The sequence below is a fragment of the Tupaia chinensis genome, unplaced genomic scaffold, assembly GCF_000334495.1.
Source record: "Tupaia chinensis unplaced genomic scaffold, TupChi_1.0 Scaffold000569_1, whole genome shotgun sequence".
Classification (NCBI taxonomy): Eukaryota; Metazoa; Chordata; class Mammalia; order Scandentia; family Tupaiidae; genus Tupaia; species Tupaia belangeri.
Window position 1 is genome coordinate 1,030,035 of NW_006160083.1, and position 16,128 is coordinate 1,046,162.

Sequence of the window (16,128 nt, forward strand, 5' to 3'; positions counted from 1 at the left end):
GACCATCCCCCCTGGGGGGTGATTTCTCGCTTTCTGTCTCTATGTCTCTCTCTGTCTGTCTGGCGAGCACACGCGCCCTACAGTGAAAATCTCTCCAAAAAAAAAAAAAGAGAAACCATGATTCTGGGTGTTTATGTGACATTTCCCATTTCTTAAAATACCATGAAATGAAAGGAAACATGTATGTTCAAATGAAACATGTATGTCCAAGCTGCCTGTGATCTGTTACATCTTGATCCTGCTTTATATTCTTCAGAGTAGACCAATTTTTCTTATTAAAATGCGGTTAAGTTCATCACTGGTCAAGACAGAAATCATATCTAATTATGTTTCAAATCCCAACGTGAAGGCTGATACAGGTATAGAATAAGCATGTAACAGGGAGATTTTGGTCCAGTATTTTGTGGGCAGGACGTGCTTTTTATCTGGGGCCCTTCTACCTTTCCTCCTTTAAAGTGTGCTCTTATGGCTCATTCTTAATCACTGACCACTTGGCTTCTCCACCTGCAGATCATCTTTGCAGACGAATGCACAGAGGCTGAGGGGCGGCACTGGCACATGAAACACTTTTGCTGCTTCGAGTGTGAGACAGTGCTCGGCGGCCAGCGCTACATCATGAAGGAGGGCCGGCCCTACTGTTGTCACTGCTTCGAGTCCCTATACGCGGAATATTGTGACACCTGTGCCCAGCATATAGGTGAGGCGATGCTTGGCATGCAGCTCAATCCTTCTGTGACTGGGCCTCCTTCGTATCTGGTGTAGCTAAAATTTCTTTGGATGCAGGTGATAGCATCCAAAGATGCTTGTACTAGCTTGAGTGAAAAAGAACATTTCTTGGCTCACATTACTAGAAAAACCAAGGAGTAAACTTCAGGTAGGGATGAATCAAAGATTCGAACACATTTCCTCTGTGTCTCAGTTTGGTTCGCCTCCTGTTGACATTACTTGAGAGCAAGCTATCTTTGCATAATGGCTAAGGTCACCCTCCTAATTATACATTAAGTACCTGCATTCTTATTACTTACATTCTCAAAGAGAGAAGGATCCTGTCCCTCCATTTTTGTTGCTGTTGTTGTTTTTAATTGCCAGAGGATACTTGCACTTGCCAAAGAGAGAGAGAGGGAAAGACAGAAAGAGAGAGAGAAAGCACGCCTCCCCTCCTTCCCCCCAGTGGGGCATGGTCAGGTTGCAATCTCTTCTCTTCCACTTCTCCATCCTGTCAGGATTTTGGCCATGCACACACACCCCTCCTGTGTGTTTTTCAAGCTGCTGGGGCTGGGATTCAAACAGTGGTTAACCATGTGGGATCCAGCTCTCTTAATTACTAGGCTTCAGGACTGGCCAAAGGGGTCCTATTTCTTATAGTATCCAAGTCACTTACTCCAGATAAAAAAATTGTATTGGTTCTCCTTTGATCACAGGCCTACCTTGTAGGTGGGGTACTGAGATATACAACCCCCTATCAAGAATGAGGGAGGTCTCAAAAGGAAAATATGATGGGAGAATATAAACAGATGGCTGCCACAGATTCCTTGGAAAAAAAATCAGAGATCAGCAAAGAGAAGAAGCAAAGTGGTCTTCCTGCTAGGGAGGTATAGTCAAGGAAGCCAAGTAAGTGGCTTCTAGCAAGCATGTCTGGAAAAAAAAAAAAAATCAGCAAGGGCTCCTCACTAAGTGCAAAACAAGAGAACCTCAGATGACTCATATGCTACAAACTCCCCAAATAAGCAGCAGATCTGAGATGGCGAATATCACTTTACCTTGACAAATAACCAATTTGTTCAACCCTTTGTCGCCATTCCAGATCATACTGCATTGTGGTTTCTTCATTCGCCTTGCCTTTTTTTGGCACCTTGAGAATGAGACACTTACAATATAAACACAAGTTGGCAGTGGACGAATATCTGTGAGGCCATGGCCAGATCATCCTGTGGCTTGTGCAATTCCAAGGAGTATGTTTAGAAGCTGCCAACTTCTTACCAACAGTGAGGAGTTGGGGAGATAATATTTGAGAGCCTATTTTAAAGCCCTACTTAAAAGGTTTCATCAGGACCAAAATTATTGTCTCCCTGGTTCATCAGAAGCGATGTGTGCAAATGAAAAATTAGCTAGTATCTGGAAAGCTCTGTATGCAGATAAAAATCCCAGTATTGTGGACAAGACACCTACTGTGTGCACACCTACTGTGTGCTCAGCAGTTCCTTGTCATTGGGCATTCCTATCCTACCGACTTGACCTGCTTCATGAGGTCTTTCCACGCTGGAGTTTGCCAGCCCTGGAAGAAACACTTTGCCCAGCTACAGTCCCTGGTGGCAGCTTGGGTGCCGGCAAGTCCCCTTCCCCCTGGCCCTCAGTGCCTCACTCTCTCACAGCCTGCTGCCTCACTTAAGTACCCAGGAATCTTCACTTTTCACAATGACAAACAATCATATAGGCATATTCTCTTTTGTGCAAATAAATAGGAAATGGGAAGCTCAAATGTGACAGGTGGTACTTGAGGAAGGGAGGGAGAGGGACAGTATCGGGGAAGGTGGTGCAACCCTGTGTTTCAAGTCTGGGGCTTTGAGATTTGAGTCTGCAAGGCAGTGCTCGCTCAGATGAGAGGGGCTGCACATACAGAGGCCTAACCCACAGTGTCCACAGACGGTTCCAGCTTACCATGGTTTGGTTCACGCATTTTTGACTTTACAATGGGTTTATTAAGATGTGACCCACCGTAAGTTGAGGAGTATTTGTACCTCTTTCCATTAGTATTTCTGCTTCTTTTGTCTATTACTATGGAGGCTATAAGTTTCCCCAGAAACTGCCACTTGGAATTTTTGCTCAGTTCTTGGGGGAGAAAATCTTGTCTGTAGACCATGTGCATCTGAGACGGCCCCTCAGTTTTCTTCCATTTCTCTTCTTTTGGCTATCTAGGACTGCTGTTGGCTTTCTCTCTCCTCTCTTCTGAAATAAACAAAAAGGCGCCAGGATTTATTCTCCCTGGTAAAATACTAGGAAAGGGGACTGCTATGGCCTCCACTATCACTGTTGCAGTCTCTGCCGTGTTTTGTTTGTTTGTTTATATTTGTTCCTTTTGTCTATACTGCGCTTTTTGTAAAACGTAATTTTCCTGCGCCATCGGAAGGGTGTGCTGTATGTCATGCATACCTCAATCACCGCGTGCTTTACCTCTGACCATACTGTACAAATATTCCATATTTATACAGCCGCTCAGAGCAGACCCTGCATCAGGCCGCTGTTGCCAGGGCAACGGGACTTTTGCCTGCGCACAGCAGAGTCAACAGTCCTATAAACAGACCGAGGCTGTGGCAGCAGCAGACACATACACCCTCAGAGAAGTACTTAAAGGGCTTAGAGAGGGAATAAAACAGGAACGCTTAGATGTCGAGCGGCAGAGCCCTTTTCCAGATGTTCAGAGTTCAGGAGCAGTTCAGGGGACCATCTGACATCGTTGATGTTTATCAGGAACCACGTTCTGCTGCCTGCTGGGCCGCTTTATTACACAGCTGCCCTCCTGCCCCTCGCACCCATCCTTCTGTGAGGCCCCCGTCCCCGGGAACTAGGCCCTTGCTGCAACCTCTGAGCTTGCCTCCTTGCAGAGACCTGGAGAAGCAGGTGGAGGACAGGCTGTGGGACTGGACTTACTGTGTGCCTCTTGGGGCACCATGTGAGTAGGAGCTCACAATACAGACCTGGGGAGCTGGGAGGCTGCACAGTTCTCTGGACTCTTGGCACATGAGAGAGAGAGAGTGGAGAGTAGGACAGGGAACGTGGGACAGGAGAAAAGGCTCAGTGGTTCCCTGGTTCTTTTTGGACTGCCTCTAGGCAGCGACCCTCAGCAGAGAGGAAGACAGGTTTTCAGAATAATAAAAGAACAACTGCATAGTAACCCAGTTAGTCCTCACAACTAACCTATGAAGTAACACTATCTTGTGGCCACAGTACTGCCGAGGGTACCCAGGTACAGAGAGAGAAAGCTATTTCCCTAAGGCCACACAGCTAGAAAGCAATAGAGCCAAGACTTACACCAAAGTAGAGGGACTTCACCTTTACAGCCAGTTGGAGTGGCTAGAGCTGGGATGTGAACCTGTGTCCTACTGAGTCCTGAAGCCTCCCTCTTAACTACAATACAATAAGTGCATCTCGGTGCTGTCTGCACCTGCTTCCTCCCAGGGGTCTGAGGAGGAAGTTGTCTGTTTTTAGCTCCACCCATCTGGGTCTCCCTCACTCCACCTGGAACCAAGCCTAGTGCTGAAAGGGAATGTAGTTGATTTACACGGTGTCCCTCTCACTTGGGGTGACCCTGGTGGCTGCCCCTGTCTCTGTAAAAATCCCCTCGTAATCCCCACAGCCAGGTTCCAAAATGAAGAAAGAACCCCTTGGTTTGGGAAGGAGCTAATAAGAGAAGGATGTGCCTTGCGCCTCTTTCTTCCTGGGCTACAGTGACATTAAAAAACGGGGGCGGGAGGTGAGGTGAGCAGGAAGTGAGTCAGCCTGACTCTGGCCTTCCGTTTATGCAGTTCTCTTTTTCTCCCCCATTTCTCGCTCAGCGCCTCTGCTGGCATGTCTCTAGACGTTCTTCCTTGGGAGGCCAGGCCCAGGAACTCACAGGCAGGAAAGGTGAAGTTCACACAAAGACCACCTTTTCTGGAAAGACTTTTACTGTCAAGCTCTGGGAATCTTACAGTGGTCTTTTAAGCTGTCCTACAGGTATTCTTGGGACTGCATTCTCAGCAGGCTCTCTCCATGGGAGGGAGCCCCAACAGCCCTAGGGTTTATTCTGCCAGTTTAGCAACTGCTCAGTCATTGTCTTAGCAAAAGACCCAGGTCATCTTGCTTTGGCCCAGTGGCTAGCCCTACCCAGAGCTCATGGCCTGAGAATGGCAGGGAGATGGTGTCCCATAGGGAGATTGACCTGAAGGGGACAGAAGCAAGAACCTAAGCAAGCCGTGGGCACCTCCCCTAAGGCACAGTGTGACATGTTTATGTAAACTAGCCATAGTCCTGTTCTGCCTTTCCTGGTGGAATTAAGCAGAGGGTACTCCTAGAGAGGCAGAGTCCTTGACAAGTCACCTCCAGGTTTTTCTTTACCAAGAACAAGTTTTTTCTTACCAGGTGTTGAAATCGACTTCTTTTTTCCCCATTGTCTTAATCTGCTCAGACTGCTGTGGCGAAATACCACAGCTTGGGTGGCTTATAAACAACAGAAACTTATTTCTCCCAGTTCTCTAAACTGGAAGTTAAGATCAAAGTATGTTTGGTAGATTCGGTGTCTGGCGAGGATCCATTTCCTGCGTCTTAGACGGTGCCTTCTTGTCGTGTCCTCACCTGACAGAAGCAGCAGACAAGCTTCCTTGGGCCTCTATGATAAGGGCACTAACCCCATTCCTGAGGGGTCCACCCTCACGACCTATTCAGCTCCTGAAAGGCCCCATGTCCTTATGCCAGCACCTTGGGATTTAGGATTTTAACCTAGGGATTTAGGGAACACACAAACATCTGGACCATAGCACACCTCAGGCTGTGGCTGTGACCTGCCCATTGGTATGGCATGCACTGTGCTAGGACTCAGTTACTTCACCCATTCAGTCTGTGAAGAGCCCTTACCACACACTGGCCACATTCCAGGTCCTGGAGATGTCACAGAAATTTAATGGCTCTGTCCTCATAGAGCTTCGCTTTCAGCAGGGTAGACAAATAATAAACAGATGCACACATGCGTTGCATACATGTGCAGTGTAAAGCAGTATTAGTGCCATGAAGAAGACCACAGCAGCTAGGGATGGATGGTGGTGGTGAGCCACTCGTAGGGTGGAAAGGAAGCCAACTCTAGGGAGTCAGCTTTTGTGCTAACACTCAATTAGATAGGAGACAGTATCAATGTCAAGGTCAACAGCAAGGCTTCTTGGCTATAGATCTTCATCTCTGATTCCTAGTTTTAGTACTTGTGATAAGCTACTTAACCTCACGTGCCTTGATTCACACATCTGAAAAATGGATGTAATGTTAGAACTCTCCTTCAAACGCTTGAGGGATTAAATGAATTGCCATTATGTAGCTCTCTTGGAAATTTATCATATTTCGTGTTCTTATTGCTACTTATCTAAGGAATCCGTCTGAGGCAGAATTATTCATGGGCAGGCCATTTTGCCCTAGCTTCTCGGTGCTGGGAGCAAATGAGTTAAGGAGCTTACTGGTAGAGCAGGGGGTTCTTATAACAGAATGTGACTACTGTCTACGTGGGAGCCTGATCATGGTTTGGTATTTTATTCTGCCCCATCTGAAATCCTGAGCCAAACTAAGGTGCTGTGCATTTAATGTCATGTTGTGGGGCTCTTACAACTTGTCAGCCTCTTCTGTGTTTCTTATTTCCTTAGGAATTGATCAAGGTCAAATGACCTATGATGGCCAACACTGGCACGCCACCGAGACCTGTTTCTGCTGTGCTCATTGCAAGAAATCCCTCCTGGGGCGGCCATTTCTCCCAAAGCAAGGCCAGATATTCTGCTCACGGGCCTGCAGTGCTGGGGAGGATCCCAATGGCTCGGACTCGTCTGATTCAGCCTTCCAGAATGCCAGGGCCAAGGAGTCACGGCGCAGTGCCAAAATCGGCAAGAACAAGGGTAAGACAGAGGAACCCATGCTGAACCAGCACAGCCAGCTGCAGGTGAGCTCCAACCGGCTGTCAGCCGACGTGGACCCCCTGTCACTGCAGATGGACCTGCTCAGCCTGTCCAGCCAGACACCCAGCCTCAACCGAGACCCCATCTGGAGGAGCCGGGATGAGCCCTACCATTATGGGAACAAGATGGAGCAGAACCAGGCCCAGAGCCCCTTGCAGCTCCTCAGCCAGTGCAACATCAGAACTTCCTACAGTCCGGGAGGCCAGGGGGCTGGGGCCCAGCCTGACATGTGGGCCAAGCACTTCAGCAACCCCAAAAGGAGCTCCTCCCTGGCCATGAAGGGGCACAGCGGCAGCTTCATGAAGGAAGGCCGCGAGGACTAATGCCGAGAGGACTACTACCCGGGGAGGCTGAGATCCCAGGAGAGCTATAGCGATATGTCCAGTCAGAGCTTCAGTGAAACCCGAGGCAGCATCCAAGTCCCCAAGTATGAGGAAGAGGAGGAGGAAGAGGAAGGGGGCATGTCTGCCCAGCAGTGTCGAACCCGTCATCCCATCAGTTCCCTAAAATACACAGAGGACATGACGCCCACAGAGCAGACCCCACGGGGCTCCATGGAATCGCTGGCCCTGTCCAATGCAACAGGTAGGTTCTGCCTTTGGGGTCATTTCTTGGGGACCTGATGCTGGTCTGAAATGTGAATCCACATTTTGGGTTGCTTTTGCCTTTGATGGGATCCCTGTAAGCAAAACCTGAGAACGGTTTGGATGTCTGTGGTGTGTAGAGAGAATACTCCGAAAGAAGCTGGTTTGGGTGCTCAGAAGACACAGATGTTACCTAAGATGGTGCTACTTGAAGCGGAGTCAGATTTGGGCTGTCCACTCTTAGCTGTCTGCTGTAAAATAGGTACTGAAATCGGGAATTTAGAAACGCTTCGAGCGGTTGAGCACTGCTGTGACATCTACAGATGTGTTCGGAGGGCTCACTTTATTGATCAGGGTGTAGACGAGGCAGGATGCTGTAGAACTCACATGGTGAGTCACTTATGGTGTGCGCTGTGTGTCAGTCACGCTCGGCAGGGCTGCAACAGAGTGGAAAGAAAAACAAACTCAATCTAGGACAAGCCCCATAGCCTAGTGGTTAAGGGAAGCCAGATCCCACATGGCTGATTTCAGTTTGAATCCCAGCCCCGTCAGCTTAAAAACCAAACTGGTCATGTGTGTTTACGTGCTCAAAAATCTCAAAGGATGGAGAAATGGAGAAAACGGAGAAGGAATTGAGGCATGACCACACCCCCTTGGGAGGTGCCTTCTCTCACTGTTTCTGTCTCTCTGTTCCTGTCTCTGGTGCATACACATGCCCTCTGGCCACAAAAACAAAACAAAACAAAAACAAACAAACAAAAAACAGAAAATGGGTCCTTCACCACTGACAGCTTGAGAAGTAGTAAACCTGCCCGTTTATGGGCAAGGTACCGGGAGGAAGACACACGTCTATCCCTGCAGCAGGGATGCCATCATCCAGGGAGTCTGGATGGAGGCTGAGACAGACTTGTGCATGCCAGCCCCACCTGAACGGGCAGCCACTGCTCAGCTCCGGGTACCTATTGCCACGTGTGGGGATGTTTTTTTATTCAGCTAACATTTACATAGCTCTTACTGTAAGCTCTTTATCAATATTAGCTTACTTAATTACATCGCCACACCACTGTGAGGGAGGTCCACTTTTATAATTCTCATGTCACAGTTGCAGAGACTGAGAAACAGGTTACAGGACTCCCCCACAGTCACCCAGCTTTTATATGGTGGAGCAGGGATTCGAACCTATGCCTGTGACTCCAGAACCATGCTCTTAAAACCCCAGAAAGCCCACCTAACATGAACCCCCATTCCTTCCAGTTTTTCCAGGGAACTAAAAATGTGGACTCTTAAACGTGAACCCCATTTAAACTCTGCTAGACACACTGCGCCTCCAAATTGGAGGATGGCTGCCTATGCAATGCATTTTACCTTTTATCCCCCCTCAACTGCTTTCACATCTGTGCCCCCATTGTCCCGGAGGAGAAAAAGCAGATATCCTTCTCCTCATGATAAAAGAGAGAGAGAGAGAATTAGGTCTTGGTGACTAAGCACCTTCCCTGACGTTGTAGAAGTGAGCAATTAGTGCAGAGTGATGACTGTCTGGCTTCTAGCCCGGGTTGTGCTATTCTCGAAAGATTTATGTGCTATAATTATTTAAGAGGCCAGCAGACAAATACGTAATTCAGCCTCTGAAGCAGAGTTTCTCAAAGCTAGACCACCTGAGTTAGAATCATAGGGGTGCTTGAGTACACCGTGGATTCCCGCCCACCCCTCGTTCCTGCATTAGAACTCTGCAGAAGTGACCTAGGCATCTGTACTTCCACCAGCCCCCTGCTGCCGGGCACCATTGTCAGAACAGATGGCCCTGGGTATGTCTGTTCTCACTGTATTGTTCTCGAGTTGTGCCTTACAAAGGAAGAAATGAAGGGGGCCAGAGTTGGGGAATGTTGGAAAAACCAAGTGAAGACCAGTGTCTACTCCTGAGAGATTGTGGGAGATGGAGTCTCATGATGACCTGTGATTCCTTGGGCAAAGCAATTAACACCTCTTATCCTCAATTTTGGAAAGCAGTCCTGTCTGACAAAACTTACGAAGAAAATCCCTGAGTTTAGTGTTGTCCAGCGTGGCAGCCACTAGCCACACGTAGCTAATATAATTTAAGTTAATTCAAATAAAATGAAAATTTCAGGCCATCAGTTGTACTAGACACACACACACACACACACACACACACACATACACACATAATTAATTAATTATTTATATTAGTTATATTTTAAGTGCTCAAAGTAATAGATGGAAGTTTAAATTTCATTTCATTTTTTAAAGTTTTTTTTAAAGTTTATTGACTTACTTTTTCCATGAGAGAAGAGGGGGGAGAGAAAGATTGCAGTCTTCATGTCGTAGCCCACCCCCCGCTTCCGCCAGCCAGCGTGTACAGGGAGACCTCGCCTCACCAACTCAGGACCTTCGCACACAGTCTCTGCATCACAGAGCGCTCTGTTATCACTGTGCTTCCATGGCTGGCCTGAATTTTATTTCATTTTAATTCACTTCATTTCCAGTAGCCACATGTGCCTAGTGGTGACCTTGTGGGACAAGTGCAGATGGCAGACTGACCTGATAGGTGGACAGACATGAAGCCCATCACTGGTCTCGTTTGAAGGTCTCACGTAAGCCCCGACTTACCGCATTCTTACATGGGAGTGCTGGGTGGCAGTGCTGATTCTAGAGCCACACGCCGTATTTCAAACCCAGCCGTCATCACTTAGGAGTTGTGTGTCCTTGAATAAGTCGCTTAAATTTTGTAAGACTCAATTTCCTCATCTTTGGAGTGTGGTTAATCATAGTACTGCTTTTGTAAGTTTTTTCATAAGAATTAAGTAGTAAATGTATTTGTAATTATTAACTTAGTCTTACACATATTATCTTCTGTAATTGTCACCAGATACTATATATTTTTTTTTTTTGGAGAGGTTTTTGCTATAAGGTGCGTGCGCTCACCAGACAGAGAGAGACAGAGAGATAGAAAGTGAGAAATCACCCCCCAGAGGGGATGGCCACGCTGCAATCCCTTCTCCTCCATTCTCCTCTCAGGATCTTGGGCACGCACGCACATGCGCCTGGCGTGAGTTTAAGTCACTGGGTCCGGGACTCGAACCGCATTCGACTACGTGGGAGTCCAGCGACATAGCCATTTCGCTAACTGCTGGTCCCACCAGATACTATTTTTTAAAGAATTATTTTATATAACACTATTTATGCATTTATTTATCTATTTTAATTTGACCACAGAATAATAGAGTGAGAGAAAGTGAGAAAGTAAGCCACCAGGTCCAGGACTCGAACGACAGTCAGCCATGTGGGTGTCCAGCACCCTTAACCACCACGCCACCTGCTGGCCCCACCAAATACTATTTTTAAAAGAATTTATTTTTTATTGGATTTTATTTATTTATTTATTTTTTTAATTGGACAAGAGAGGGAGAAAGCAAGCTTCTGAGTCCAGGATTCTAGCCATGGTCTGCCATGTGGGAGTCCAGTGGCTTAACTACCATGCCACCTGCTGGCCCCTTGATGCTTTTATTAGTATACTTATTTCTCTCTCTTTCTCTTTAAATTTGCCAGAGGGTGTATGCACTCGCTGTAGAAACATGGGGAGAGAGAAAGCATCCCCATGGGGAATGCCACAATCCCTTCTCCTCCTCCTCCAGTTCTCCTTTTGGGATTTTGGGAGTGCACATACACACACTTGGCCTATTTTTGAGGCCTCCAGGACTAGGACTTGAACTGCACAGTCAGCCATGTGGAATCCAGCCACCTTAACCACCATGCTACTGGCTGACCCAATCTTATTATTTATTTCTCCTCTCGAACACACTGATCCATAGTTTTGGCCTCTGAGCATGTTTTGGCCACTGACTTCTCCCAGTCTCCATCATCTGTGCAGGTTTGCATTTTAATGGCTTGCAAATACTCTTGTGGGTTCCTCCTTTTCCTGGTCAACATTAAAGAACATAAGAAACAGGAATTAAAAACTCAGTAGTATGATCTTTTGTCTCCTTGGTCCTGTCAGACCACTGTGGAATGAAGATTGTGGCTGGTCTCTAAGGACAGCTTCATCATCCCTCACTGGTGCAGATTCTAAATAGCCTCCCACATCTTGTAGCGCTCACATATACAACACTACAAGGATGGAGAATGCTGGCTTTTTGCTGCAGACCCTCGCTGCTGCATTTGAATTTGGCTGGGAATTTCAGTAGTCTTTTAAGACAGCAGCATTCTGAACTGTCTGTATATCTTTACATCCTAAAATCATAGACTATAAGAAAACAGAAGGCTTACTCAAAGCGCCTTCCTTTGACCCTTCAGCTAAAGCTAAATTGCAGGACAATAGATTCCCTTCCATGGTCAGTAACTTATATTACTGAATAAGTCTGTTGGGTTTAATCTAGAACGAAGCACAATCTTTTTGTAGGCAGCACTATTCCTTGGAACAGATTTGGAAAAACAGATTGCTCCAGTGACTTGCTAGCCTCAGATCTGGGCTGTGGCACCTCCCAGTTTGCCTGGAGCTGGGAGCGTACAGTCCTTTCTCCTTGGAAAACACAGCCCGTCCCTTATGCTCACACAGAGTGAGTCAGGCAGGCACATTTGCACCGTCACAGTGTGGGAGCATTGCAGAAGCTCTTTCACCCTGCTGTTCCCTAAACATGCCTCGACAGCAGCTTGCAGCCGGGATAATCATCATGTTAGAATAGTAATAATGACAACATCAAGGACAGCCCACGTTATCGAGTGGATAACATGTTCTAGATATGATTCTGAGCACTTTACGTGAACAATTTTAAGTCCCCACAACATCTCTATAAGGCAGATTCAGTTGGTACTCCCATTTTACAGATAATGTAAGTGAGACACACAGGATGAGTAACCCCAGGCCGCACTGCTTAGAGGTGGAGGGGCGGGATTGAAACTTGGGCATTCTGTGAGCCTGTGCCCTTAACCACCACAGCCAGTTGGGGGTGATTTCTGCTCATTCACTCACTCATTTATTGAACACGACTTGAGTGGCTTCTCTTAATTTATAGCAGAAGGAAAGAGAGCGTGGGCTAGACTAGTCTGCCTGAGTTGGACTGGACTAGGTGGTTTAATTGCTCTGTGACCTTGGGCAACTGACTTTTTAATTCCATCTTAGAAACAGAGCAAGAACGGTGCCCTGCCTTAGAGAGTTGTTGTGGCAATTACATGAGTTACATAAAGGATTTAGAATAGTACCCAGTGAGCACCCGCCAAGCGCTCATTGACTATGAGCCATTCCTAAGATTAGCAGGTGCCACAGCCCATGCACGGTGCTAGGGATGCAGTGCTGACCAAAAATGGACGTGGGCTTTGCCTTCTAGTATCTCCTGGTCTGGTAAAGTGGTTGGACAGTGACCAGCCAACTACACAATACGCAGTCACATCTGTGGCAAGTGTGTGGCTAGAAGAGCAGACAAAGAGGGTTATGGCTGAGTTAGAGAGATCCCAGTGGACATCCTGAGAAGTGATACATAAAGGATCAGGGCAGGGGCATTCCAGGCAGCAAGAGGAGCATGTGCAAAGGCCCTGTGGTAGGAATATATGTAAAGTATGAAGAGCTGAAAGAAGGCCCCGTGGCTAGTTAGAGCACAGCGTAATAAGGTTGGGAAGGAAGGCAAAAGGCAGGTGGCTTAGAGCCATTTAGGACTAGTTTTTTTTAAGAATTATTTATTTATGTAACTCCATTTGTTGTTGTTGTTGTTGTTGTTGTTAATGTGACCAGAAAGAGAGAGAGAGAAAAGGAAAGTGAGAAAGCAAGCCGCCAGGTCCAGGACTCGAACCACGGTTGATCCCGTGGGAATCCTGCTCCTTTAACCACTATACCACCTGTTGGCCCCCATTTAGGACTATTTTAAGTGTTTAGGTCTTTCTCCTAAGGGCAAGTGAAAGCTCTTAAAATGTCAGACCAAGCAGGGAAGGAGGTGACATGATGCCATGTGCACTTTGCAAAGATGGTTTCTGCTGCTATGTGGGGAATTGACTGGAAGAGGCGAGTTAAGTTCTGATGCAGAGAGTCTCACTGGGAGATGGTCCAGGGCTGTGCAGCCCCTGCGAGAGGTTCCAGTCATAGCACCTGAGGTGTCAGCAGGGCGAAATCCAAAATGAACGATGGACATCATAATAGGAGCTTAGGAGAGGAAATTAGCAGTTCACGGTATCCTTGGGGGACAGGCCCTGGGAGACAGAGGGATTTAGACGCAAAAGACACAGAAACAGGTGAAGGTTGCCTACTTTGTGACTTTTGACTTGGGCCAGCGTCAGCTAGAAAGCATTTATGTCGTCAGTTAGCTACATGGAGACACAGCAGAAATAGAAGTGTGCAAGGGCTTCCTGCCCTCTTTGATCAGTGCTGCATTGTTGTGGCAAGTCCACGCCCTTCACAGGCATCACCCACACACCTTGGCAAGGGGAGCTTAGTTGTGCAACACGGAGACGCACTGATTGCTCGGGGGTAATGCTGACTTTTCAGCCTCGCTGGCAAACTAGGAAGGAATAGGAAAATAACAGGATCTGAAGCAACAACTGCAACAGTTCATTGTACTAGGAATGTCTGCAGTGCTTGTTAATCCTTGAAATGCAAAACATTTCAGTTTTGTTTTTAAGTTGATTTTATTCGTTTTGTCCATGAGCAAGAGAGAGACAGCACTCCCAACATGATTCTGGTGCCCTGACCGGCTCCTAGTTTCAGCATGCCCCGGAACATGCATGTATGTACGCGTGCGTAATGTCATTATGAAGGTCTCCAGACAGGAACCTGTTGGGGGTCAGCCTCAGGGTGTTGCGTGTTATCCCTGCCACCATCTGGCCCTTTGTCATTCAAAACATTTCCTGTTTAACTGGGGGGGGGGGCATTTGCTTTTCTGCATAACTTAGATCTATCCTTCAACTCAAATTCTTTATTTAAATAGCTGGTAAGGCATCCTATCCAGCTGGCACCCCTTATGTGAGTGGCCGCTGCTCAGAGGAGCTCTGAATTGCATGGCCTAGGTCTTTTTGTTGATTCCTATTGCTGGGGAAAATGTGTGGCTCAATCTGGAATTACAGATTTGAAAACCTAGAACTCTGCTTTAGTCCTGTCACTCGGCCCCAAGGCTAGCTTGGGACATACTTGGGAAATGCGTAGGCCTTTGTTCACTGGCGTTACAGACCTCTTGTGTGTGCATGTGTCAGAATCTCGGCTCCAACTGATACGAACGAACAAATCATTTTTTAATCGAGTAATTGCAAAGCTCAGAGATACTAAGTTCCAGGGGCGCAGATGATGTCCCGAGAACTCTGTTTCTTTGCATCTCGTTCTCGTTTCCTCCATACTGGCTTCATTCTCAGGCAGGCTCTTCCTAGTGAGAGCTAGGTGGCCACCAGTCACTCCATGCCTGATCCATTAGCATCAGATGAAGGGACAAAAAGAACTCCCCTTTCTTAGTATCACCGAAAGTCCTAGGATTGAGTCTCATTTGCCTGACCTGGGTCACCCAACAATACTTAAACTAACCCGCATGGCAAAGAGGATTGCTCTGTGGGCAGGCCTGAGTCACATGCCCATCCCAGAAACTAGGCAATGAGGTCAAGCCCATAAAAACCGCAGATTGAGAAGGGAGAAGACAGGATCTCAAAAGGAAGTCAAGGTTGTGTTTTCAAAGTAAGAGAAATTGTGCTGCAAGGAGGCAAACCTCACGGGTCAGTGCTGCCCTGCAGGTGTGCCTTCCATCCGACTGACCTCCTGATCCGCTCCCTTGCTGCAGAAGCCCTGCTGTTTGGATTTGACATCAAATGCCCTTTATGCATCTTAGCTATAGTTTTTTGTTTTGTTTTGTTTTGTTTTTTGAGACAAAGTTCTGGTCTTTAGGGCATGGCCTGTGGTGATTTCGATGTGGGGGTTTCAGGCCAGGGAGGGGACGTGTTAAAGGGGTGGATTAGATGAAGCTCAGCTCTCTCGCTCTGTGGTTAGGTCATGCCTGAGAAGCCCTTCCCCCAGGCTCCATGGGGTCACTGCCTCTGTGGCCCACAGGAAGCCACACCCTCTCGTTGGCTCTTCATGGCTTATAGACCAGGGGCCCATGAAAATCAGCAGGGTAAAAGTAATGGGACAATCTAGCCCTCATTGCTCTTTCCAGGACAAGTTCCTGGTGCATGGGAAGTAGGGACATTCCCAGAGCCAGAGGGAGCAGTGCGTAGACTGGACAGAGTCCGGAGTGGCCTGTACGCCCTGCCTCATGTCATGGTCTCTAACGCTTTCTGGGTTCAGAGAAATTTTTCCACTGTCCTGGTTTTTCAATAACTATTCAGGAGGCTTATTTATAACCTGCTCAGGCGTGGGCAGTCATCCATGCCCAGAGTAAGTAACCATGGCTGCTGACAGGAGAGAAGAGATTGCTGATTTTATTCATCTTATTACTGCAAAGGCAACAGGAAAAATGGGTCCACCATGGAGGCCTGGCGGGGCAAGAGGCAAGAGAGGGGTGGTGGTGACGGGTCTTCAGTCTGCTGCAAGATTGTAAAGAGTACATTTTTCAAGAATATGCTCACATTTCTCCTGGAACTTTGGAATTTGGGAACCTTGCCAGAATAAGTAAGATAGCTCTATCCACTTGAAAATGGCATTGAAACTCAGGTTTTCATGATTGATTTTTTAAAATATGGATATCTAGTAAAACATGGAAGAGAAAAAATTAAAGAAAAGGTACATACAAGTAGGGAAAAAATATCCCACATCTCACACCTTGACTACTGTTAACATTTTGGCACATTGTCAAGGATTTTTCCCCTATAATATACATACACACACACACGTACATACACATACACACGTGTATGTGTGTGTGTGTGTGTGTGTGTGTGTG

The 16,128-nt window shown here is 47.1% G+C and overlaps 1 protein-coding gene across 1 annotated transcript in view; it reads left to right on the top strand.

The window, feature by feature from the left end:
• The window catches only part of PRICKLE2 (prickle planar cell polarity protein 2), a 194,967-nt gene that overhangs the window by 142,881 nt on the left and 35,958 nt on the right, over positions 1-16,128 (top strand). Inside the window, 2 exon segments of the mRNA XM_027775510.1 lie at positions 511-697; positions 6,381-7,271. Of these exon segments, the coding sequence (XP_027631311.1) occupies positions 511-697; positions 6,381-7,271 (1,078 nt within the window).